The sequence below is a fragment of the Amia ocellicauda genome, chromosome 4, assembly GCF_036373705.1.
Source record: "Amia ocellicauda isolate fAmiCal2 chromosome 4, fAmiCal2.hap1, whole genome shotgun sequence".
NCBI classification, from domain to species: domain Eukaryota; kingdom Metazoa; phylum Chordata; class Actinopteri; order Amiiformes; family Amiidae; genus Amia; species Amia ocellicauda.
The window spans coordinates 49,090,448-49,117,449 of record NC_089853.1 but is presented as its reverse complement, the minus strand read 5'-3'; the positions used below and the strand labels follow the sequence as shown (position 1 = coordinate 49,117,449).

The 27,002-nt window shown below is 39.1% G+C and overlaps 1 protein-coding gene across 1 annotated transcript in view; it reads right to left on the bottom strand.

Annotated features, from left to right (window-relative positions):
- arfgef2 (ADP-ribosylation factor guanine nucleotide-exchange factor 2 (brefeldin A-inhibited)) overlaps positions 1–27,002 on the bottom strand; it is a 74,665-nt gene that overhangs the window by 11,397 nt on the left and 36,266 nt on the right. The window contains exons 6-24 of the mRNA XM_066702668.1: positions 26,379–26,679; positions 24,854–24,931; positions 23,928–24,067; positions 23,224–23,354; positions 20,988–21,222; positions 20,716–20,815; positions 20,341–20,480; positions 19,817–19,925; positions 19,207–19,408; positions 18,883–18,994; positions 16,507–16,712; positions 15,141–15,225; positions 10,634–10,805; positions 10,018–10,169; positions 8,706–8,834; positions 8,311–8,469; positions 7,799–7,946; positions 7,430–7,526; positions 286–326 (exon numbers count right to left, since the gene is read on the bottom strand). Coding sequence (XP_066558765.1) covers positions 286–326; positions 7,430–7,526; positions 7,799–7,946; positions 8,311–8,469; positions 8,706–8,834; positions 10,018–10,169; positions 10,634–10,805; positions 15,141–15,225; positions 16,507–16,712; positions 18,883–18,994; positions 19,207–19,408; positions 19,817–19,925; positions 20,341–20,480; positions 20,716–20,815; positions 20,988–21,222; positions 23,224–23,354; positions 23,928–24,067; positions 24,854–24,931; positions 26,379–26,679 — 2,737 coding nt within the window. The remainder of the gene's footprint in view (positions 1–285; positions 327–7,429; positions 7,527–7,798; positions 7,947–8,310; positions 8,470–8,705; positions 8,835–10,017; positions 10,170–10,633; positions 10,806–15,140; positions 15,226–16,506; positions 16,713–18,882; positions 18,995–19,206; positions 19,409–19,816; positions 19,926–20,340; positions 20,481–20,715; positions 20,816–20,987; positions 21,223–23,223; positions 23,355–23,927; positions 24,068–24,853; positions 24,932–26,378; positions 26,680–27,002) is intronic.

Here is a 27,002-nt window from a genome sequence, read left to right as displayed (position 1 = left end):
AGCCCTGGAGAGTTGGATCTTGTTTATCTAATCCTAGTGAAACAGGCAGCCAACTAGCATCAGGATTTGATTTTCGAACATGCTACTAATTTACATTATAATTAAGCCTATGAAAGGGTGATATAAATGCCATCAACCCAGTCATGCTTTAAGTTGTAGAAGGCATCTACTTTCTCTTATATTTCCTGTGTTCGTGTTTTAATCATCTTTTCAAAACTACTTCAGCACTGCCACGTGTGTCTTCTTGATTTTCTTTTATTAGGCATTCTATTACTCCATACTTACCAACTGCATTTCCATCTAGTCTTGTAGATCCCGTGAATATTCTTAAAGAGAAAATACCAAATTTTAATTTTTATATATTAGATATATTAGATACTGTAACATGTCTATTAATTTCACATTGTCTATATTTATAAATGATGTACAGATCTCTGTGCTGTGCATGGCCTCTCAAACCACAGGGGGAGCTCACTTTCCAATGTCTACTTGAAACAACATACAAATCAATCTTAACTGTAGTAGTGAAAACAATGTTACATTTTTTTATGAAGCATGGAAAGAACCATCATAAAACTCAGACATATCTAACTATAAAAATAACATTTCCTATATTTCTGGAGAGATATATTTCCATATCCTGGTACCTGCAAAAGGAACACAATCTTTTATGGAAGACTTAAATTGTGGTAATAATGTTATGCCTAGGTGGGATAAGGGTTTAAAGTTTGAGGGGGGTCAGCAATCAATGATTAACAAAGGCAGTGTTATTAGTTCATATAAAACAAAAAAGGGACCCTTGTATTATTAAGTGCCAAATAACATTTTTTCCAGATAATATATTAAAATGTAAATATTTTAAAGTAGAACTTGTGTTCTGCAATCTTTAATGGATAAACAATAAAACAGTCTTATACAGTAATTATTTTTAACATCTCCCAAGTTATAAATATATCACAACTTGTGTACATACACTCACCTAAAGGATTATTAGGAACACCATACGAATACTGTGTTTGACCCCCTTTCGCCTTCAGAACTGCCTTAATTCTACGTGGCATTGATTCAACAAGGTGCTGAAAGCATTCTTTAGAAATGTTGGCCCATATTGATAGGATAGCATCTTCCAGTTGATGGAGATTTGTGGGATGCACATCCAGGGCACGAAGCTCCCGTTCCACCACATCCCAAAGATGCTCTATTGGGTTGAGATCTGGTGACTGTGGGGCCCAGTTTAGTACAGTGAACTCATTGTCATGTTCAAGAAACCAATTTGAAATGATTCGACCTTTGTGTCATGGTGCATTATCCTGCTGGAAGTAGCCATCACAGGATGGGTACATGGTGGTCATAAAGGGATGGACATGGTCAGAAACAATGCTCAGGTAGGCCGTGGCATTTAAACGATGCCCAATTGGCACTAAGGGGCCAAGAAAACATGCCCCACACCATTACACCACCACCACCAGCCTGCACAGTGGTAACAAGGCATGATGGATCCATGTTCTCATTCTGTTTACGCCAAATTCTGACTCTGCCATCTGAATGTCTCAACAGAAATCGAGACTCATCAGACCAGGCAACATTTTTCCAGTCTTCAACTGTCCAATTTTGGTGAGCTTGTGCAAATTGTAGCCTCTTTTTCCTATTTGTAGTGGAGATGAGTGGTACCCGGTGGGGTCTTCAGCTGTTGTAGCCCATCCGCCTCAAGGTTGTACGTGTTGTGGCTTCACAAATGCTTTGCTGCATACCTCGGTTGTAACGAGTGGTTATTTCAGTCAAAGTTGCTGTTCTATCAGCTTGAATCAGTCGGCCCCTTCTCCTCTGACCTCTAGCATCAACAAGGCATTTTCGCCCACAGGACTGCCGCATACTGGATGTTTTTCCCTTTTCACACCATTCTTTGTAAACCCTAGAAATGGTTGTGCGTGAAAATCCCAGTAACTGAGCAGATTGTGAAATACTCAGAGCGGCCCGTCTGGCACCAACAACCATGCCACGCTCAAAATTGCTTAAATCACCTTTCTTTCCCATTCAGACATTCAGTTTGGAGTTCAGGAGATTGTCTTGACCAGGATCACACCCTTAAATGCATTGAAGCAACTGCCATGTGATTGGTTGATTAGATAATTGCATTAATGAGAAATTGAACAGGTGTTCCTAATAATCCTTTAGGTGAGTGTATATATATTTTTTTTTTATGGTAGGTGTATTTTAAAAGTGAGAGACAGAAAAACAACAAAAAATTCCAGAAAAACGCATTTCAAAAAAGTTATAAATTGATTTGCATGTTAATGAGGGAAATAAGTATTTGATCCCCTATCAATCAGCAAGAGTTATGGCTCCCAGGTGTCTTTTATACAGGTAATGAGCTGCGATTAGGAGCACTCTCTTAAAGGGAGTGCTCCTAATCTCAGCTCATTACCTGTATAAAAGACACCTGTCCACAGAAGCAATCAATCAATCAGATTCCAAACTCTCCACCATGGCCAAGACCAAAGAGCTGTCCAAGGATGTCAAGGACAAGTTTGTAGACCTACACAAGGCTGGAATGGGCTACAAGACCATCGCCAAGCAGCTTGGTGAGGTGACAACAGTTGGTGCGATTATTCGCAAATGGAAGAAACACAAATTAACTGTCAGTCTCCCTCGGTCTGGGGCTCCATGCAAGATCTCACCTCGTGGAGTTTCAATGATCATGAGAATGGTGAGGAATCAGCCCAGAACTACACGGGAGGATCTTGTTAATGATCTCAAGGCAGCTGGGACCATAGTCACCAAGAAAACAATTGGTAACACACTACGCCGTGAAGGATTGAAATCCTGCAGCGCCCGCAAGGTCCCCCTGCTCAAGAAAGCACATGTACAGGCCCGTCTGAAGTTTGCCAATGAACATCTGAATGATTCAGAGGAGAACTGGGTGAAAGTGTTGTGGTCAGATGAGACCAAAATCGAGCTCTTTGGCATCAACTCAACTCACCGTGTTTGGAGGAGGAGGAATGCTGCCTATGACCCCAAGAACACCATCCCCACCGTCAAACATGGAGGTGGAAACATTATGCTTTGGGGGTGTTTTTCTGCTAAGGGGACAGGACAACTGCACCGCATCAAAGAGATGATGGATGGGGCCATGTACCATCAAATCTTGGGTGAGAACCTCCTTCCCTCATCCAGGGCATTGAAAATGGGTCGTGGATGGGTATTCCAGCATGACAATGACCCAAAACACACAGCCAAGGCAACAAAGGAGTGGCTCAAGAAGAAGCACATTAAGGTCCTGGAGTGGCCTAGCCAGTCTCCAGACCTTAATCCCATAGAAAATCTGTGGAGGGAGCTGAAGGTTCGAGTTGCCAATCGTCAGCCTCGAAACCTTAATGACTTGGAGATGTGTGCAAACCTGGTGGCCAACTACAAGAAACGTCTAACCTCTGTGATTACCAACAAGGGTTTTGCCACCAAGTACTAAGTCGAAGGGGTCAAATACTTATTTCACTCATTAACATGGAAATCAATGTATAACTTTTTTGAAATGCGTTTTTCTGGATTTTTTTGTTGTTATTCTGTCTCTCACTGTTAAAATACACCTACCATTAAAATTATACACTGATCATTTCTTTGATGGGTGCCTTTTCCCAACTGTGAGTTACAGCTCTTTCCACAGATGTTCAATGGGATTTAGATCAGGACTCACAGAAGACCATTCTTGGGTGCTTTTTGAGGTATGTTTCAGGTCATTTTACTGCTGGAGGACCCATGACCTGTGACTGAGACAGAGCTTTCTGACACTGGGCTGTATGTTTTGCTCCAAAATTCTTGATAGTCTTCTGATTTCATCTTGCCCTGCACAGATTCAAGGCACCCAGTGCCAGAAGCAGCAAAGCAACCCTAAAACATCACTGAGCCTCCTACGTGTTTCATGGTAAGGATGGTGTTCTTTTCTTTGAAAGCTTCATTTGTTTCCCTGTAAACATGGAGTTGTGATTTACCAAAACGCTCCTACTTTTGTTTCATCTGTCCAAAGGACATTCTCCCAGGACTGTGGCTTGTCCACTTGCATTTTCGCAAACTCCAGTCAGGCTGTTTTGAAGTTTTCCTTGGTTCTTTCTCCACCATTCGAACAATCCTTCTCTTAATTCTTGGGTCAATTTTCCTCTTGCAGTCACGTCCAGGGATGTTGGCTATAGTCCCATGGGCCTTAAACTTCTTAATAATATTGGCAACAGTGCTCACAGGAACATCAAGCTCTTTAGAGATGGTCTTGTCGGACCATGCTTGGCTATTACCTTCTTTCTAACCTCCTCAAGACAACTGGTTTTCCTTCTCTTTTCCATGTTCAGTGTGATACACACAGTGACATAAAACAGTGAGTTCTTGCCATTTTAGAATGCCTTTATGGAATAAGCAAGAATTCAGTTCTTTTCACAGCTTTTTTGTTTTGTTCCACTGCAAATCAAAGACATGCATGTATGGACGACAAAAGATATTTTAATTTCAACACTTTTCACGGTGAATGGTGCATTATAATAATAACATGCAAGGGTACCAATACTTTTGGCTACGCCTGTGTGTGTGTGTGTGTGTGTGTGTGTGTGTGTGTGTGTGTGTGTGTGTGTGTGTGTATATACACTCACCTAAAGGATTATTAGGAACACCTGTTCAATTTCTCATTAAAGCAATTATCTAACCAAACAATCACATGGCAGTTGCTTCAATGCATTTAGGGGTGTGGTCCTGGTCAGGACAATCTCCTGAACTCCAAACTGAATGTCTGAATGGGAAAGAAAGGTGATTTAAGCAATTTTGAGCGTGGCATGGTTGTTGGTGCCAGACGGGCCGGTCTGAGTATTTCACAATCTGCTCAGTTACTGGGATTCTCACGCACAACCATTTCTAGGGTTTACAAAGAATGGTGTGAAAAGGGAAAAACATCCAGTATGCAGCAGTCCTGTGGGCGAAAATGCCTTGTTGATGCTAGAGGTCAGAGGAGAATGGGCCGACTGATTCAAGCTGATAGAAGAGCAACTTTGACTGAAATAACCACTCGTTACAACCGAGGTATGCAGCAAAGCATTTGTGAAGCCACAACACGTACAACCTTGAGGCGGATGGGCTACAACAGCAGAAGACCCCACCGGGTACCACTCATCTCCACTACAAATAGGAAAAAGAGGCTACAATTTGCACAAGCTCACCAAAATTGGACAGTTGAAGACTGGAAAAATGTTGCCTGGTCTGATGAGTCTCGATTTCTGTTGAGACATTCAGATGGTAGAGTCAGAATTTGGCGTAAACAGAATGAGAACATGGATCCATCATGCCTTGTTACCACTGTGCAGGCTGGTGGTGGTGCTGTAATGGTGTGGGGGATGTTTTCTTGGCACACTTTAGGCCCCTTAGTGCCAATTGGGCATCGTTTAAATGCCACGGCCTACCTGAGCATTGTTTCTGACCATGTCCATCCCTTTATGACCACCATGTACCCATCCTCTGATGGCTACTTCCAGCAGGATAATGCACCATGTCACAAAGGTCGAATCATTTCAAATTGGTTTCTTGAACATGACAATGAGTTCACTGTACTAAACTGGGCCCCACAGTCACCAGATCTCAACCCAATAGAGCATCTTTGGGATGTGGTGGAACGGGAGCTTCGTGCCCTGGATGTGCATCCCACAAATCTCCATCAACTGCAAGATGCTATCCTATCAATATGGGCCAACATTTCTAAAGAATGCTTTCAGCACCTTGTTGAATCAATGCCACGTAGAATTAAGGCAGTTCTGAAGGCGAAAGGGGGTCAAACACAGTATTAGTATGGTGTTCCTAATAATCCTTTAGGTGAGTGTATATATACATACACACACACACTCACCTAAAGGATTATTAGGAACACCTGTTCAATTTCTCATTAATGCAATTATCTAATCAACCAATCACATGGCAGTTGCTTCAATGCATTTAGGGGTGTGGTCCTGGTCAAGACAATCTCCTGAACTCCAAACTGAATGTCTGAATGGGAAAGAAAGGTGATTTAAGCAATTTTGAGCGTGGCATGGTTGTTGGTGCCAGACGGGCCGGTCTGAGTATTTCACAATCTGTAATGTAATGTAATGGTGTGGGGGATGTTTTCTTGGCACACTTTAGGCCCCTTAGTGCCAATTGGGCATCGTTTAAATGCCACGGCCTACCTGAGCATTGTTTCTGACCATGTCCATCCCTTTATGACCACCATGTACCCATCCTGTGATGGCTACTTCCAGCAGGATAATGCACCATGTCACAAAGGTCGAATCATTTCAAATTGGTTTCTTGAACATGACAATGAGTTCACTGTACTAAACTGGGCCCCACAGTCACCAGATCTCAACCCAATAGAGCATCTTTGGGATGTGGTGGAACGGGAGCTTCGTGCCCTGGATGTGCATCCCACAAATCTCCATCAACTGGAAGATGCTATCCTATCAATATGGGCCAACATTTCTAAAGAATGCTTTCAGCATCTTGTTGAATCAATGCCACGTAGAATTAAGGCAGTTCTGAAGGCGAAAGGGGGTCAAACACAGTATTAGTATGGTGTTCCTAATAATCCTTTAGGTGAGTGTATATATACACACACACACACACACACACGTTATTAAAAATAGAATTTGAACTAAAATAAAATATGCACAAAATATCTGCTGGTTTAGCTACAATTAGAATGTATGAGGATTTGTTGGCAAATGCAAACAACTTTTTGGATGAAGATATATTTTGCTTTTACTGTGAACAAGACTGTTGCTCTGACAGTCTGGTGCTGTAAAAATACAGATTCAGCTCTGCACTTATGCCTTTTTCCTATGGAGGAACTCCAAGTTGTGCAGAAGGAGGGTTGATGGAGAGAAAATAAACCCATGGAGATTCATACAAAAGGGAACACTCAGCACCATTCCAGGAGAAGTAGGAAAAATATTCTTATTGTATAATTATGCAAAAACAATCCTTCTAATTCTTGGATAGAAATCTCTTAATTTTTCCATTATATTAAACAGTATTTTTGAAGTTGGTGTTGAATACTACTACAACTATTTGAATTCAACTGGGGGAAATGTCTCAACATATGAAATAATTGTGGAGAAACTCCAAATCCAGTTTCAAGAACACGAGACATTTTTGGTTTTTCATTTTCATTGGATAATTTGCCAAATGCTTAAATAGAACGAAATCAATTTTTTCATTGTGTTCCATTTTATAGATAATAAGATTTAATGCAATTGACATATGTCAATGCCAATGTTCTCCCACAACCCAGCTGTTATAAGAATTACTTGGAAGCTTATGCCTCCTACAGTGTCCTGAAAATACTAGGAGCTACTTTCTAGTTCTACATTACAATTTCTGTGCAAATGGACATTCTCCTATGAGAGTTCCAGCTTTAAAACACTCTTACCTGTCGACTGCCACAACCACACTCTGGGAACTCGTCTCTCCCACTGACTCCTGAATACTGGCCATCTGCTTCTTATCTGGACCACCTACAAGATTCCCTAAAAAAAACAAGAAAGATGGCAACTAATGAGATCCAACTCCATTCATGTGATCTCTTTTTAAGCTCCTTTAATCTATTTTGTTTAATTTGACAATATGGAATGGAAACTGCAGAACTTAAAAACTCTTTACAAACAGCTGTGTGCAATTTCAGCTTTGTGCCTGAACTTTCACAATTACCTTTTCTGTTTTTATATTTGATAACAGGAAAAACAAAGAAGGAGAAAGTCAGGACCATTTAAAATACATCTGAAGTATATACTGGCCTTACCTAGACCTAAAGGCATGAACTCTTCACTGCCTGATGGGAACCCTTTAATGTTGGCCTCTCTTTCCCGGACCACCCCGGAGATGTAGCGCGTCTTCACACCTGTTCCAATCAGCTGAGCCAACTCCAGCTGACTGATGCATCTAAGGATCTGTAAGCAAACAACGTTAATTACCAAAATGCAAAAAAGTATAATCATGGGGTTAGGAATTAATAATGGATTTTACAAATATGCATAAATAACATCTCTGGAAGTGCATGATGAAGTATTTTAGCTTAAGATCTTCCTCAAGAATATTTATTTTACTGACAGTTACTACAAGGTGTTACTCTTATGTTGAGTTAACATATATTATATATATTATCTGTTAGGGAAACACTTTAGAACATCCTCATGAGTCATTCCTCTGTGATCTGTAATTCACTCCCCATCCTTCCAAAGCTCTTCAGACATCTGATCTCTTCTAATCACAAGTTTCCATGGTTTCAATGATTTCTTCAATGCCTTTACTCACCTCGTGCCAAGAATTTCCAAGGTAGTTGCCATCAGTGTGGGCCACTGTGATCAGTGTCTTTATAGTATCAATATTCTTCTGTTTCATCTCTGTGATGCTGGAACTGGCTGTTAGCAGAGTAAAGCGAGCCAGAGCCTGAATGTATGCATCTCTCTCAAGCTAGAAAAATAACAATAACAAAAATAATAACTGTACATATTCAGTAGGATGTGAAGAACCACCAAATCAGCCTACGTTTGCATCGCAACCTGTAATAATGCATTTGTTTCAGACTTTTTGCTGATCCCGGCTAACTTTCTAGCACGCATATTAAGACACTGCGGTGTGTGGTTCAGGACGGGAGGTATGTTAGGACCTAGTGTACTGTATTCGGAAAGCGCCCCCATTGTGCTTACCTGCATCCCAAATATACAGGCTATCCTCACAGCACATCGGATCCCCTCCAGGCACAGGGAAGCCACCTCCTGGTCATCACAATCCTGTAAGCCCACACTGAAGGCAGCGAGCAGGGGGGTCCACACCAGCTGGAGAAAGCAATGCTTACATGTTGCTGACTGCAGATTCTATGCAACCTAAACTAGCTTCTCCATATAGCTTCCATAATTGGGTGTAAAATGCAGGGGCCTAATCCACAATTGAATTGAGTCTCTGACTAAATAAATATTAATTCATATATAACATATGAACAATGCTATCTTACACAGTTTTAACATGAAAATGCTGAAGTACTGAAGATTAACCACACAGAAATGCATACAATACATACAAATAAAGGCTGGTTTACAGCCACATTCCTAAAGCAAAAGCACATCTCTCAGCAGCATGTCTTTAAGGGCAGGGTCAAGTGCCTTCTCATCTCTAAAACAGTTTTAAATAAACAGCAGTCAAGATCCTGTTTAGCAGGCAGTAGATACTACTCTTATGTAGATATTACTAAGCCTTACCAAGACACACCCAGAAAATAAATTTAAAAATACATTGTGGAAATCTTCACTGCAATGCATAAAGCTCTCCTCAATATATATTTTCTAAACTAGTGTATTTTAATATCCCCTCTCATGTGTGTCTAGTTTATTTTATTATATTTAAAATATATATATTGCAGTTATATTTTTTCTTAATTGTACAAGATTTGTACAATCAAATCAAACTGGTGATCACAGAAATTGTTGTGTAAACAATGATAAATAAACAGCAAAACAGAACAGAAGACTGGTAACAAGTTTAACATTTAACATTCTGGGACTACTACTTAATTACTTCTTGATAATTATTATAAAAACAGCATTGAAATATGGCTGTCAAGCCACCAAAGAGAAAATGTTTTGTAATTTGTATTTAGGGTTGTTTGAAAATTATATAAAATCAAAATATATTCTTTCCATGTGAGTAACATTTAGTATTCAAACACTGTGAAATGGTTTCCATTTAGAAAAGAGAAAACATCACACTGCATGAATATTGTTAGATTCGGGACTACTTCTGAATATCTGCCCAGCAATCAAACTGTTTAACACAGCTCAACTTCTTACTCTGGGGACATTAATTAATTTACTGATTTCTTATTTATTTTCTGAACTCAGTACTTTGTTTTTTCATAGATTGAAATACTTTTTTGCATGTTGTTATCCCGTTTAATATTGTTGTATTTATATCCTTATTAATTTCCCTGGATAATATGCCCAGACAGTGTGAAAGTAGACTTACTTTGAACATGGGTCTAACGTGCTCCAGGTGGGTGGCGCTGGTGAAGGGGGCCTGTGCATGGCTTACTGCTTCCATTAACGCTTTGGCTGTTTTTGCCATTTGTTCCATTTCCAAGTTATACAACAGCCTCCTCTGCTTCTCACTGGCCACATCTGAGAGGACAGTGTTATTGAGCACACTGAGCATGAGAATGTTAATACAGATCTTCAATAAGATAATGTTTACATAAATATATATATACACACACAAAGACCTATACATGTATATTGAAATAAAAAACATAATACTGAGGAGTGCAATAGTGATAGTTCAAATCTACTAAACCATACTGACAAAGTAAAGATGCATATTTTTTATGATAAAAAACAAAACCCTATATACATTGCTTCAATCTCAGGTAACAAATTTGAAACATCTCAAATATTGTAAATTACATGAAAATCTGCCCTTCCTACAGAAATACAGCCGATTCAGCAGTTTGGAATGGAATTCATCCCTGCCTGGTTTTGCTCTATTGCTTATTTTAGCCAGTGTTCCTATACACTGCATGTTATGACTACAACTTGTAAAGTAATCCAAGCCATCAGACTCATAGATCTGCATGTCTCAGACTCACTCTGTTTACTGGACTTTGGTGTGATTGAATACTCTTTGCTCTCCTTCATTGCGATTTTCTTGCCAGCAATCTCATCATATATTGCAGAGAGATACTCTTGGGGCAGATCCTTGCTGTCATTGATTCCCCGATTCATTTTGATGTACTGCTCCTTGGTCATTTTATTTTTAACCTGGTTGACAAGAAAATGTGAAAGGTTTATCTCTACATGGTCTCACACAAATTCAAATGTTAAACAAACCTTTACCTGTGCATATACAGATCTGTTTTAGATGGATGGCTAGATAGACAGCAAGTCAAGAAAGACTACAGGTGCTATATAGCTTAATATATGCTTGGAATCATAGTCATAATCATAGAACTCAAAATTTTAACCATTTAAGCTCACAATGCAAAGCTTTATTTAAAAAAATATATAAATCCAGTTGATATTCCACAACTTGCAATTAAAATCAGAATTTAACCTGGCACGCAAACATTTTTCAAGTGAGTCACAGCATTCGTGAAGAAACATACTTTTTGAAAGAATACAAACTTAAATGTACATTTGAATTTTTTTTTATTTTTTTTTAAAGATCTAAAATGTATAACACATACTATTGAAAGTAATTTGTTCTGCTGCATGTGGATGAAAAACAAAAATACACTTTACATCTCTCAGGTTTCCCCACTTATTATTTAACAGTTCTCACTGTCTAGAAAGCGGAGAGGGAACACTGGAATTCAATATGTATTAGTCACAACTAAACATAAAATGTGCATCACCATTCCTTTAGATGTTGTATAAGCAAACTGATTCTACTATTATTACTGCTCCCTCCCTGTCTATAGGCCCAGCAGCCTATGTAGAGGTTGAAGTTATCCTGTATAATTCAGGCTCACCAAATCTCATTGATACTTTCAGGGCTCTACAGATGCAGCCAAAATACAGCCTTCCCTGATACAGACCATAACTAACATACCAGGGACTACATTAGGTGATAAGTATCTCAACCATATACAGTGAGGGAAAAAATTATTTGATCCCCTGCTGATTTTGTACGTTTGCCCACTGACAAAGAAATGATCAGTCTATAATTTTAATGGTAGGTGTATTTTAAAAGTGAGAGACAGAATAACAACAAAAAAATCCAGAAAAACGCATTTAAAAAAAGTTATACATTGATTTGCATGTTAATGAGGGAAATAAGTATTTGAACCCCTATCAATCAGCAAGAGTTATGGCTCCCAGGTGTTTTTTATACAGGTAATGAGCTGAGATTAGGAGCACTCTCTCCTAATCTCAGCTCATTACCTGTATAAAAGACACCTGTCCACAGAAGCAATCAATCAATCATATTCCAAACTCTCCACCATGGCCAAGACCAAAGAGCTGTCCAAGGATGTCAAGGACAAGTTTGTAGACCTACACAAGGCTGGAATGGGCTACAAGACCATCGCCAAGCAGCTTGGTGAGAAGGTGACAACAGTTGGTGCGATTATTCGCAAATGGAAGAAACACAAATTAACTGTCAGTCTCCCTCGGTCTGGGGCTCCATGCAAGATCTCACCTCGTGGAGTTTCAATGATCATGAGAATGGTGAGGAATCAGCCCAGAACTAGACGAGAGGATCTTGTTAATGATCTCAAGGCAGCTGGGACCATAGTCACCAAGAAAACAATTGGTAACACACTACGCCGTGATGGACTGAAATCCTGCAGTGACTGCAAGGTCCCCCTGCTCAAGAAAGCACATGTACAGGCCTGTCTGAAGTTTGCCAATTAACATCTGAATGATTCAGAGGAGAACTGGGTGAAAGTGTTGTGGTCAGATGAGACCAAAATCGAGCTCTTTGGCATCAACTCAACTCACCGTGTTTGGAGGAGGAGGAATGCTGCCTATGACCCCAAGAACACCATCCCCACCGTCAAACATGGAGGTGGAAACATTATGCTTTGGGGGTGTTTTTCTGCTAAGGGGACAGGACAACTGCACCGCATCAAAGAGATGATGGATGGGGCCATGTACCATCAAATCTTGGGTGAGAACCTCCTTCCCTCATCCAGGGCATTGAAAATGGGTCGTGGATGGGTATTCCAGCATGACAATGACCCAAAACACACAGCCAAGGCAACAAAGGAGTGGCTCAAGAAGAAGCACATTAAGGTCCTGGAGTGGCCTAGCCAGTCTCCAGACCTTAATCCCACAGAAAATTTGTGGAGGGAGCTAAAGGTTCGAGTTGCCAAACGTCAGCCTCGAAACCTTAATGATTTGGAGAGGATCTGCGAAGAGGAGTGGGACAAAATCCCTCCTGAGATGTGTGCAAACCTGGTGGCCAACTACAAGAAACGTCTGACCTCTTTGATTGCCAACAAGGGTTTTGCCACCAAGTACTAAGTCGAAGGGGTCAAATACTTATTTCCCTCATTAACATGCAAATCAATTTATAACTTTTTTGAAATGCGTTTTTCTGGATTTTTTTTGTTGTTATTCTGTCTCTCACTGTTAAAATACACCTACCATTAAAATTATAGACTGATCATTTCTTTGTCAGTGGGGAAACATACAAAATCAGCAGGGGATCAAATACTTTTTTCCCTCACTGTATCCATATTATACTGACTTCTTCTTAAATTTTTCCCCCTTATATTACATTTCACTGTGAAGTAGTTTTAGATGAGCATCACCATATAAGGAAGCTCTACAGAACAAAAAATCTAATTCTAATATTGACGAATGATGAATACAGTGCATCCGGAAAGTATTCATAGCACTTCACTTTTTCCACATTTTGTTATGTTACAGCCTTATTCCAAAATGGATTAATTATTTTCCTCAAAATTCTACAAACAATACCCCATAATGACAACGTGAAAGAAGTTTGTTTGAAATCTTTGTACATTTATTAAAAATAAAAAACAAAAAAAGCACATGTACATAAGTATTCACAGCCTTTGCCATGACACTCAAAATTGAGCTCAGATGCATCCTGTTTCCACTGATCATCCTTGAGATGTTTCTACAACTTGATTGGAGTCCATCTGTGGTAAATTCAGTTGATTGGACATGATTTGGAAAGGGACACATCTGTCTATATAAGGTCCCACAGTTAACAGTGCATGTCAGAGCACAAAGCACAGGGAGGTGACCAAAAACCCGATGGTCAATCTGACAGAGCTCCAGTGAGTCTCTGTGGAGAGAGGAGAACCTTCCAGAAGAACAACCATCTCTGCAGCACTCCACCAATCAGGCCTGTATGGTAGAGTGGACAGACAGAAGCCACTCCTCGGTAAAAGGCACATGATAGCCCGCCTGGAGTTTGCCAAAAGGCACCTGAAGGACTCTCAGACCATGAGAAACAAAATTCTCTGGTCTGATGAAACAAAGATTGAACTCATGTCTGGAGGAAATCAGACACCGCTCATCACCTGGCCAATACCATCCCTACAGTGAAGCATGGTGGTGGCAGCATCATGCTGTGAGGATGTTTTTCAGCAGCAGGAACTGGGAGACTAGTCAGGATCGAGGGAAAGACGAATGCAGCAATGTACAGAGACATCCTGGATGAAAATCTGCTCCAGAGTACTCTGGACCTCAGACTGGGGCGAAGGTTAATCTTCCAACAGGACAACGACCCTAAGCACACAGCCAAGATAACAAAGGAGTGGCTACAGGACAACTCTGTGAATGTCCTTGAGTGGCCCAGCCAGAGCCCAGACTTGAACCCGATTGAACATCTCTGGAGAGATCTGAAAATGGCTGTGCACTGACGCTCCCCATCCAACCTGATGGAGCATGAGAGGTCCTGCAAAGAAGAATGGGAGAAACTGCCCAAAAATAGGTGTGCCAAGCTTGTAGCATCATCCTCAAAAAGACTTGAGGCTGTAATTGGTGCCAAAGGTGCTTCAACAAAGTATTGATCAAAGGCTGTGAATACTTATGTACATGTGCTTTTTTTTGTTTTTTATTTTTAATACATTTGCAAAGATTTCAAACAAACTTCTTTCACGTTGTCATTATGGGGTATTGTTTGTAGAATTTTGAGGAAAATAATTAATTTAATCAATTTTGGAATAAGGCTGTAACATAACAAAATGTGGAAAAAGTGAAGCGCTGTGAATACTTTCCGGATGCACTGTATTTCAGCAGTTTCATAAAATGTGAGCGGGGGCAAATTGTTTTCACTAACTCCAAAACATAAAATGCAGAACATCTAAGTGAACCTATTGTTGCTTTAGGTGTCACACCTTTACTTAAACCTACTTTAGTTATTCCAACATAAGCACACTAATCAACCTAGAAAGGATAAGCTGTTGTCAAGACAATCCCTTATTTGTGTACCATATAATTCTTAAGAAACTAACATTGTTACGTTGTATTTAAATAGCAGACCAGTTCTAAAGACATTTCAGTTTTATAAGCCTATAGATCACATGCTGCCCTACAAGCTCATCAGCTCCTAGTGCAGGTCCCAAAGTCACTCTGCTCTCAACCTGCCATCTCAAAACACCAGGAATTTTGTCATACCTGAGGGCTATGAAGATCTGTGGTTAACATGATGATGGAGTATGCCAAAACATAAGCTGTGTCTGCACTTGCAAAGAGAGTTTGCCTGTTGGAAGATAAACAATTACAAATTACATTTTATTATCTTTTAAGAGATCATTCTTAGTTGTACTCATGAAACCTGCAAAAAGACAAATCTCTTCACAAGAACCACTGCTGCAGGATTAGGCGTAGTGCAAAATTGTGAATTGACAAATGCAGCATTTTGAGATATCCTACAGATTGAAGTTCCACACTGGATAACCAGTGATTCTAATGATTTAAAAAAAACTTTTCTTCATCTCAAAATATGTAACTTCAATAAACCCATTAATTTAAAATTAAAATACATCTTTAATTTGCAACATGTGTCAGACATTAGCATTGTGTAACTGGAAGTTTTAATGGGGTTTAAGCACATGAAGGACACATTAGACATCTTTAACTTATCTGTGTGATTTCCAGTATGTCTAAAATAGTGAAAAAAAAACTTGCAAATTGAAGTTGTCACAGTTAGAGCTGCAAGAATAGTGTTAATTAATTTGAAAGCTAGCGATCGCAGAATCCCTCCCAAAAAGTGTTTATATAATGATTGATCATCTTCAAAAAGTCACAATGTGTTGCGGTGACTATAGATGAGGGTTTCATGTATTTAATATGATAACAATAACAGTGTTCACCGCAGAAAAACTAAAAGAGTCACATTACGTACATTGGTTGAAATGCCAATCTTCTATTTTGAAAATTATCTCAATAATATAAGTTCCATTCACTTTTTTGTTTGTTGTGAAGTTATGTTAGCTTGTGTCCAGAACAATTGCTCACATATGGTCCTAGTATTCAGATGTTTGTTCATAGTGCTGCCACCTACTGCATTTTTCAGGTACGGATCTTGTACTGCAGAAGACAGACACATTCGTACACAAGTTTTTTGTTTTTTTTCCTGGTTGGGTCATTTCTGTGCTTTTGAGAACCACTGATCTAGATGTATAGCTGGTGTCATGGATTATTTATGGTTTATTTTCTCCAGATAGGTAGGGTTATTCTGTTTAAAAAGAAGAATTAATGTAATATAACCTAAACATGTAGTGGAATTCCACATTCCCATTATAGAATACCTTTATTCCCTCTCTTCCCTTTAAGAGCAACCTTATATCTCACTGTAATACTAATAATATCAAAATATATACATTTTTGTTTGCCTTTAACATGTTTTTTCTGCTCAGTTGACAGAGTTAATAATAATCAGTGAAAGTAATGGACCAGAACTCTGAATGGGTATCATATCAAAAAACAATAAAGAGTTTGCATATTATGTGCCAAAGCCCTTTTAGCACTGATACTTTACCCCTGATTGCACTCCAGATATCTAGCGGCAAATTTCTCCATCAGCCGGTCGATTTTCTGTGCCTCACCAGGCAGGCGGAAACCTTCGAGGAATATGCGCAGAGCTGACACAAAGTCTTTCCCACAGAAATCTAGCAGGTCAACGTAGGAGTACATCACCTCCTTGTTGAAGCGGACATTTTCCCCCAGGTACTCCCCCACTTGTGTCTGAGAGAGTAGAGAAATCACAGGAAATATCCTACATGGTGTAAAGTCAGAACAAAGGCTGTAAATAGTAGCGAGGACAGTACTGCCCATAACGGTCTTTGACAGCCATTGAGTGATATACAGCTCAACCAACAATAATGATATTTTGTTTGGTGTTCGAAGCATTGGTTCTATTTCATTTCAAATTCCATATTTCTCCTGGGGCCTAGAACTGTAGGCCACAGCAGTGCAGCATTTTCTTATTTGCCACACAGATGACACCTATGGAATGAGCAGTTTACTCCCAGAGACAGTACGTATGAACTTAACGGATTGCATTGCCACTAATGGGCATCTCACATGAGATTTCTGGCAATCCAGTTGTGAAGAATGTTTTCACTGTGATTCACTGTCCACAGCTATTTGATATTAAATCTTGTGAGCATGCCTTAAATAAATCACTCTAAAAACCAAAGGCATCTGAAAATATTAATACAGAATCTCATTTTCAAATTAAACTAAAAATCGCTTTAGGTCTGAGCATCAGTGGGTCTGCTGCAGCACTCACAACAGGCACAAGGTCTGATCCAAGGTGTGCTATATTTTAGATTAATTTAGACTAGGGCTGAAGGACGAGATATAGATATAGATACGGGATCAGTATACACTCACCTAAAGGATTATTAGGAACACCATACTAATACTGTGTTTGACCCCCTTTCGCCTTCAGAACTGCCTTAATTCTACGTGGCATTGATTCAACAAGGTGCTGAAAGCATTCTTTAGAAATGTTGGCCCATATTGATAGGATAGCATCTTCCAGTTGATGGAGATTTGTGGGATGCACATCCAGGGCACGAAGCTCCCGTTCCACCACATCCCAAAGATGCTCTATTGGGTTGAGATCTGGTGACTGTGGGGCCCAGTTTAGTACAGTGAACTCATTGTCATGTTCAAGAAACCAATTTGAAATGATTCGACCTTTGTGACATGGTGCATTATCCTGCTGGAAGTAGCCATCACAGGATGGGTACATGGTGGTCATAAAGGGATGGACATGGTCAGAAACAATGCTCAGGTAGGCCGTGGCATTTAAACGATGCCCAATTGGCACTAAGGGGCCAAGAAAACATGCCCCACACCATTACACCACCACCACCAGCCTGCACAGTGGTAACAAGGCATGATGGATCCATGTTCTCATTCTGTTTACGCCAAATTCTGACTCTGCCATCTGAATGTCTCAACAGAAATCGAGACTCATCAGACCAGGCAACATTTTTCCAGTCTTCAACTGTCCAATTTTGGTGAGCTTGTGCAAATTGTAGCCTCTTTTTCCTATTTGTAGTGGAGATGAGTGGTACCCGGTGGGGTCTTCTGCTGTTGTAGCCCATCCGCCTCAAGGTTGTACGTGTTGTGGCTTCACAAATGCTTTGCTGCATACCTCGGTTTTAACGAGTGGTTATTTCAGTCAAAGTTGCTCTTCTATCAGCTTGAATCAGTCGGCCCATTCTCCTCTGACCTCTAGCATCAACAAGGCATTTTCGCCCACAGGACTGCTGCATACTGGATGTTTTTCCTTTTCACACCATTCTTTGTAAACCCTAGAAATGGTTGTGCGTGAAAATCCCAGTAACTGAGCAGATTGTGAAATACTCAGACCGGCCCGTCTGGCACCAACAACCATGCCACGCTCAAAATTGCTTAAATCACCTTTCTTTCCCATTCAGACATTCAGTTTGGAGTTCAGGAGATTGTCTTGACCAGGACCACACCCCTAAATGCATTGAAGCAACTGCCATGTGAACCGGTGTTCCTAATAATCCTTTAGTTGAGTGTATATAGAGTATAAAAATTTCACCATTTTGTTTGATAGTTTTCCCATAAACTTTCAGCATAAAATGGGCATGCATGTACAAACATAGTGGTAGTGAAAAGCACTTTGACTTTTATAGTCCTGGTATGTTCCACCCAAACTACTTTTTTTTTTTTTTTTTTTTAAATGTGAAATATTAATTTAAATATTTTGATTAAGGTAAAGCTACAAAAAATATATTTGCTCATCTGACTTCCTGGTTACTTTTTGTGATTATGCTATAAAATATACATTTTAGGAAACTAAGGTTGTCTTTGTTAATTCAGGACCCCAGTGGACCTCTGCTTGTTTGACTCAACATATATGAGAACTCACCGTGTCCAACCGCTCTTCTTGATGCAGAAACTGTGCAATATCTTCTGGTGTCACTCCCAGCATTCCCTGTTCCTGCAGGTACTGAATCCCTCTCTTTGGTTTCTTATTAAACCTGCCAATGAATGGAGGCAAAACTAAGACTGTCATACTAGCTATAGACGTCCAAGAAAATGTGGATTCTAATAATTAAAAACAGGAATAATAATGAGCATGTATCTCAGGAAGGAAGGCAGCAAACTTATAGTGATAATGATTTATAGTGGGTTGGGTACTTTCTTGGAGAGAAAAAAGGATGAAGTTCAAACTCCTGAGGAGGGTACTCACAATTCGATGCCATGCTCAATGATCTCCTTCTGCTGCTTGATGACCTCGTACTGCTCAGGGTCATCTGCCAGGGAGGCATGGGTCCCGCTGCTGCCGATGCCAGAGGACACAGTGGAGTCCAGTGAGCTGGCACTGTCTCTACGTGCCAGGGAGTCCAGGGGCTTGTTCTCTGCACTCTCCAGTTCAGATGACCTCTCCTGGCCTGCGGAGGATGTGTGCGTACACATATTTTGACAATACTGAGCAAGATTCTGGATATTATATTACAGATATGAATCTCAAAGTCACCTTGTGGCTCATCACCTACCACAACTCCAGTCACTATGGGTCAGCTCAATTTTATATCAACAGTGTTCTTGAAATTAAAATTACAACTGAAATCCTCACTCTTTATTATACAGTTATAAGCCACAATGATGCAACAGTACCTAAGAACACAGTCAAATATATAGTTATTGGTGTTTTCCAACATGTGGAATAATAAATTAAAAAGTGTCAATGATTGTTAGAATAATTACTTCAATTTATAATCATACTGACCACTACTGCAGAGATTCATAACAACATGAGGATAAGGTTTTAAGTTCAATTTAGAGCATACTATACTTACCAAGGTTAGCCTGTAGATTTGGATTGACATACAGGTCTTTACTCCATTCCACCATACACTTCAGAATGGACACCAGACATTCAAGACCTTTCTTCCTTAAGCTTAACTCCTGTAACAATACATCTGGTTACCAGAACATGCTTTGAACAAGGGTATATGGATTGTCTGAACAGCATTCAGCAACATAACAGTCAATTACAATGTTTACATTGAACATTCAGGAATTAAGGTCTGATACTTAAGTGACCTCCTACCAAACATATGGGATACTCAAATTATTTGGCCAGCTCAAACAAATGTGTTGTGACAAATTCACTGTTGAGACATGTTGAACATGCCATCTATAACCATTTTGCCCTCTTAAACACTTAACAGTTTCATGCAGTTGTGTAACAAGTCCTTCCAAGCTTACAAGCAATCATGTACACACTGAGCCATTCTTATTCTTATCCTAAGTACTGTTGTTATCCATGGAAATGTGTTCATTGCCTTAGGTTATTTTAATTGGAGGCATATTTGCATACCTGTAAAGGGGTCATTCCAAGCTCCTGACCGCTTCTCCCTTGGGCAATTTTCGACAGGTCGTTTACAAGCCGCTCAAAAATATTAGCAGCATTTAAATCACAGTCGTAGTTTACATAGATATCCACCACACACTGGGCATCTGTAACATGGAGAATTATAGAGCTGATAAACATCATACAGTTATAGAGTTAGCAAAGAAGCAGATGTAAATATATTAGCAGTAGCGTAAACAAAACTACTTCAGTTTTTCCCCACTCACAAAACTGTAAATTAGACAATTATTTACATCAGATACTAGTTCCCCTTTCAACAAAATATTATGTATAGTAAAAACATTTGCTCTAACCATACCAGCAGAAGACATTTTAATTTACCTGCACAAATCCTGGTTAGTGTCTGAATGACCATCCACTTGTGCTCAAATGAACTTGAAGACGTCTCCAGGATGGTCAAAAAGATTTCTCTGAAGAAAACCTGTTTAATACAAGAGAAGGTCACAATTTATCAAAGAATGTTGAATCTGAACCATAGAGGATTAAACAACAATAAAATCTATAGCCTTTAGAGAAATCTAAACTTGTATGTTTATTTTAGTAAACGGATTATGTAATAGGATAACCTAAAGGATTTGAGTGAAATGTCATACCTCTATTTGCATTTTAAGGTGTATCTTGAAATTGGACAATAGAGTGAGGAAAATGGCTAAGGAGAGCTCGAATACATCAGGCACAGAGGAAACGCCATTCTTGGACAAGGCCACACAAAGGTACTGCTTGATGGCATTGACAAACATCTCATGTGTTCGAAACACGGGGCCCGCACTCTGGAGAACCGACAGGAGGAGCTGCAGGGAAACCACCTTCGACCGGAGCTCATGGGACCTGGAGGAAAAAAGGGCAAAAGTTTGAGTGGCATCTCTCAATTTGATATGAAACTTCACATATTTAATCAAATCCCTTTTTGAAGTTTGGTTACAAAGAGGTAATTTTAAAATAATAATTGCATATGTTATCAATCATTACTAAAATTAACACTATTTACTGAAGCTGATCATGTCTTTATGATTACAGCAATCAAGTTTGTTCCAACTGAGCTCTCAATTACTTAATTGAAGGCTTAATTGAATTAATAATTTACTTACATTTTACTTTTTAAATTGTGTCACTGATAAAAAGTTCCATATCCAACTTTATATTTAAATGGATACTTCGGTATTTTGGCATTTTAGACCGATGTCTTATTCACCCAGAGTCATACGAATCCATGGAAACCTTTTTAATTCAGTGCATCTAGATTGAAGAAACTGAACTCTCAAAAGCCGGCTAACAGAACTTTTAACTACACAAAAGCTGTGTGGATAGCACATCTGTACTGTATTCTCTACAAGTCTATACAAAATCAAAAGTAATTTGATGAATATTTTTAAAAGGATTTGAGAAGTCCAAGGGGTGAATACTTTGAAAGCCACTGTATCTCGCTGAACTATGCATTTCATCAGCTGTGATGGGGTCGATGCAAAGATAAGCTCACTGTGCGCGAATGAAAACACAGAGCGCAGGTGGAACCAGAAGCAGTCCATAAATAAGGAAGTATGTGTAAACTCATTTCTTATGATTACCAGTATATTAATGAATTTATTGAACTATTTATTTACTATTTATAGTATTGTAAGACTACAAATGACAAATGGCCAAGCTTTTGAGTATTTAAAATATGTATCATCCAGCTTTTGAGAGTTAGCTTTTTGTGACCATTGATTTACAAATTTCTTCTACCTGGATGCACAGAATTCAAAAAGATTCGGTGAGAAAGACATCTGGCTAAAATTCCAAAATACCGAAGTATCCCTTTAACTTAAAACCCATAGTGTTTAAAATAATTAAAATGCTCTGATTTAGGAAATTATTAGTTACATTAAGGGTTCAATTAAGTAACTGGGGGCTCAGTTAGAACAAAAAAACAGCAGGGTAGGGGGTCCCCAGTACCAGAGTTGGGAACCACTGATTTAAATCATTGTATAACCTTGGGTAACTTAAGGCAAACTGACTTTCATTATTTTCTGTTGTCCTAATTTGTAATTTACTGCTGAATGAGACTGGAATCTATATACATTTAAGACACTATTTAAAAAGGTAATGGAGAAAAGATGCCAACTAAAGCAAATTTAAAATTACTTTCTGCAAGAAATTTGACAACTGGGTCATTAAAATTGTGAACCAAAGAACTTCAATGCATTAAAATACTGTTAATACACAGAAGAGCCGAGTTTTGCAGCAGGTGAAAAAATAAATATTACAGGAGATTAAGTCATTGTTTACTGCTTACTGTGCACTTAAAGGGTAACTTAAAAAATAAACAAAAACTGCTGTAGTTTCACTATATAACAATATGATGTTTAAAATCACCTTCAGAAAGCCTCAATGCCAATGTACCATTCTGCCATTGCATGCTCTAGAGCCATATAACGTGTCTTGGTTGCATCAGGACATTTGGACAACTTGGGTCCTGATGTTTACGGACACATACTATGTACATCAGAAGAGGAATAATAATGAGCATTACTGCAGTTAACGAAAATTTCAGCACCAAATAATTTCAAACACCATAGAATACATCAGAGCCCAATACTGATAACTGTAGGGTAAGCATATGGCTCTATAGTCATTGGGACACTTTGGAACAGGATGGGATTTGAAAGTAATTTAAAGGGAGCGAAAATAACATTTAGATCAGGCATTATCCTTGCTACACTGCATATTTATATTATACAAATAAAGAAAGGCTGATTTGACACTAACCATCTTACCCTACTTTTGGCTTGCCATTTTAAACAGGACACATTATGACCCTACATTATTAGATAAGTTGTTTTTTTCACTCACTTTGGGTCTGGGGGTCCATCGGCCAGCGGCTTCATGGATAGTTTACAGAGAGACCTGAAGACCAGGAAGGCATCTTTCTGGAGAATGTGAGAGAACCTGGCTGAAGGAGGGCCATGAACCGCATCTGTATCCTAGGAAAAGATTCACAAAATAAGCAAATGTTCATGGCAAATAGAAGAGATGAAAGCCTATAAAAGACCTTTCAATTGCATCACTGTTATTAACTTGGCTCTCATCCATCAGATAATTTGGAAAGGACTGTGATGGATCAGTTGGCATTACAGTAGCAACACAAGGAAAGCATTCAATTATGACTCAGTCTTGCAAACATATAGTGATCAAAGGAAGAAGCTGAAAAATATCATAACTTAAAATGAACCATGAAACAAGTACTTTTTGAACACAGCTGAAAATGTGATTTTAGCCCGATAACTTCTCTTGGTATTTTCTGCCATTTACTTTTTTTTTCTTTTTTTTCCTTCCTTACATGATTTTCTGTTATCGCTTTGATCTGAAATTACCAATAGTTATGAGAGGAAAGGAATCATACTATCACATCATTGCTTAATTAATGCTGCTATTTGGGAGAAATTGATTGAACTGTTTATGTATCCCTGTGGAAATATTTTAAAAGAACTGAAATTATCATAAATCACAATTGAACTCAGATTCAGAGACCATAAGAGAACCTTGGGATATCGTACCAAGATGTCAGTAGAGGACACTGATGTGCGATCGTCCACGATGCCATTTGTTTGAACAGTCTCAGTTCTTCCAGATGGGGGCACTAAATCTTTGATTTCTGGGACTTGCTTTTCACAGTCAGCCACAGTCTCTTCTACATCTGTAAAGAAGAGCCAATTGAGCAGTGCCCTTTGTCAGCCCCACAGTTTTTGGTTGCATTTACTGCTAACATTTTCTGGGAAATTGATCTCTTAAGGACTCCAGGCTGCCAAAATATTTCCCAAATTCACTACAGAAACTTACATATCACCTGACCTTATTCACACTAAAATTACGAGAAGTTATATCCTTTGAGATATGACTAAACTCATAACAACCACCAATGAAACACTGCAGAAATGTTGACAGCGTGTTCTGAAACTGTGCAGCTGGGAAAGATAACAAGGGAGGATACTTTGATGAGATGCAGTAAAAACATTGCAAAACATTCTTTTCTGACAAACCAAATATTTCATTATGATTGCTCATCTTGTTTTGCAATATAAGTGACCAGATTAACTCGTAATTTTGACTGTCATTATATATGTGCTCAGTTGCTGGGTTCTATAAAGCCCAAGCTAAAACCAGATGAAACATACTAGTATACTGAATGAAAAATTATAATTATATTCCCTACCCACAAACATATATAGAAACAACCCCCAGATTCAAGATTATTATGTAATATTTATTATAAACCTGGGGCTGTGTAAAGTGATTAAGTATAACCTAAGCAAACACAATGAAAGAAGTGTGTATTAGAAAATGCCAAGTGAGACATGTATAGCATATTCAGTTTATTTACACATATGTTTTATAGATGTCAATGTTTTCCCTGTATTGAAAGTCTGTGACTGAAAAAGTTATTGAACCGATGTATATAAAAATGAAGTCAGAATAGACATACCTTTTCCTGCTGCTGTGTAGGATTCCTGACTCTCCGACGAAAACTCTTGTGCAATATGTGGATCTTCATTAGGAATTTCTGGAAAAATTCAACATTAAAGTGATACAATATCTCCGCTATCTAGCTTCAGTATTTCCCCTACCATTATACTGGTGGGTATTCTATTTTCACCCCCCTTGAACAACCAAAAAAAAAAAAACATGAGACCAACAATTTACGTTGAGTTTATATTTTTTTTCAGAATACAAACTAATATATATATAAAAATGGCATATTGAATATATCTTCACTAGTTGATTTAATATGAGTAAGGTGTTAAAATTTGCACATCAAATAAAGTAAATAATTACATTTAACCATTGTGCTTCATATGTTAGTCTACTTCTCCAAATTACTGAATACTTACTAAAAATATACACTCAGTGGCCACTTTATTAGGTTTACTTGGTAAGACAAATATCCAAAGAGCAAATAATGTGGCTGCAACTCAATATATAAAGCATGCAGACATGTTCAAGAGGTTTAGTTGTTCGACCAAACATTAGAATGAGGAAGACTAGAGATCTAAGACTGTGGTATGATTGTTGGTGCCAGATGTGGTGGTTCCAGCATCTCATTTCACACCCTAGAGTTTACAGAGAATGTTCTGTGTTCTGTGGGTGAAAATACCTTGTTAATGAGAGAGGTCAGAGGAGAATGGCCAGATTTGTTCAAGCTGACAGAAAGGCCACAAATATTCAAATAACCACTCTTTACAACAGTGGTGTAAAGAAGAGTATTTCTGAATACACAACGCGTTGAATCTTGAAGTGGGTGGGTTACAGCAGCAGAAGACAATGCTGTGTTCCACTCCTGTCAGCTAAGAACAGGAGGATGAGGCTACAGTGAGCACGTGATCACCAACACTTGGACGACTGAAGATTGGAAAAACGTCACCTGGTCTGATGAATCTCAATTTCGGCTGCGACATGCAGATGGTATGGTCAGAATTTGACGTTAATGGTACAGGCTGGTGGTGGTGGTATAATGGTGTGGGGCACGTTTTCTTTATACACATTAGACCCCTTAATATCAATTGAGCATTGTTTGAATGCCATGTGCATCCCTTTATGGTCAGTCTACCCATTTTCAATATGATATGTCCAGCAGGATAATGTCACATCACAAAGCACGCATCATCTCAAGCTAGTTCCACGAAAATAAACAGTGACTTCAGTTCACTCCAATGGCCCATACCGTCCCCAGATCTCAATCCAATAGAGCACCTTTGGGATGAGGTAGAAAGGGAGGATAGCAACATGAATGTGTGCCGAAAAATCTGCAGGAACTGCGTGATGCTATTGAGTCAACCTGGACCAAAATGCTATTTGCATCCACGCCACGAAGAATTCAGGCTGTTCTGGAGGCAAAAGGGGGTCTACCCGGTACTAGACTGAGTGTGTGTTTCCAAGTATATTTGGACCACTACAGGTTTTAAGGCTCAGAATTAAAAATAATGTCTTTAATTTAGTAATTAAAAAAATACCTTGTGGACTGCAATTTGTCTGGTCCTGGGCAGCTACGTTCTCTGAACCTCCTTCCTCCATCTCTCCATTGAAGTGCTCCGAGTCATTGTGAGAGGCTGGCTCTGTGGAGGGCTCGGGGCTGTGGTGCTCATCTGTTGTGTTACCGTCTGTTTCTGGGCTGGGCTGGGGAGTGGGGGGCCTTGGGGGCTCCAGCTCTGCAGGGCAGTCCAATCTGGGAGAGCTGCTAGCAGGGGCCGTGACAGGAGACTGCTGCAGTTGTTGCCGGTATCTACCCTTTTCAAGCTCTTGAACCTCCAGAGCCTGAACACACCAGGAAAAGCCAGCTCTTAAAACTGATTGACTTTCTTCACAATAATGAGCAGACTGTTTTTAATATTATTATTTTTATTTCTTGGCAGACGCCCTTATCCACCATGTATATCGCTTGGCATAAAAGCATTACCTGCAAAATAATTCATTATTACTGTTACGAAAACTATTGTTATTAAGTATGGAGTTTTCATGTAATGAGCGCACACATGCACACAGGTATAATAATTAACTACACAGGTTATTTAATTTTTGTAAAGTCATCTTCTGTGAAACTCACTCAAATCTGATATGATAGTTCAATATTAAATTGG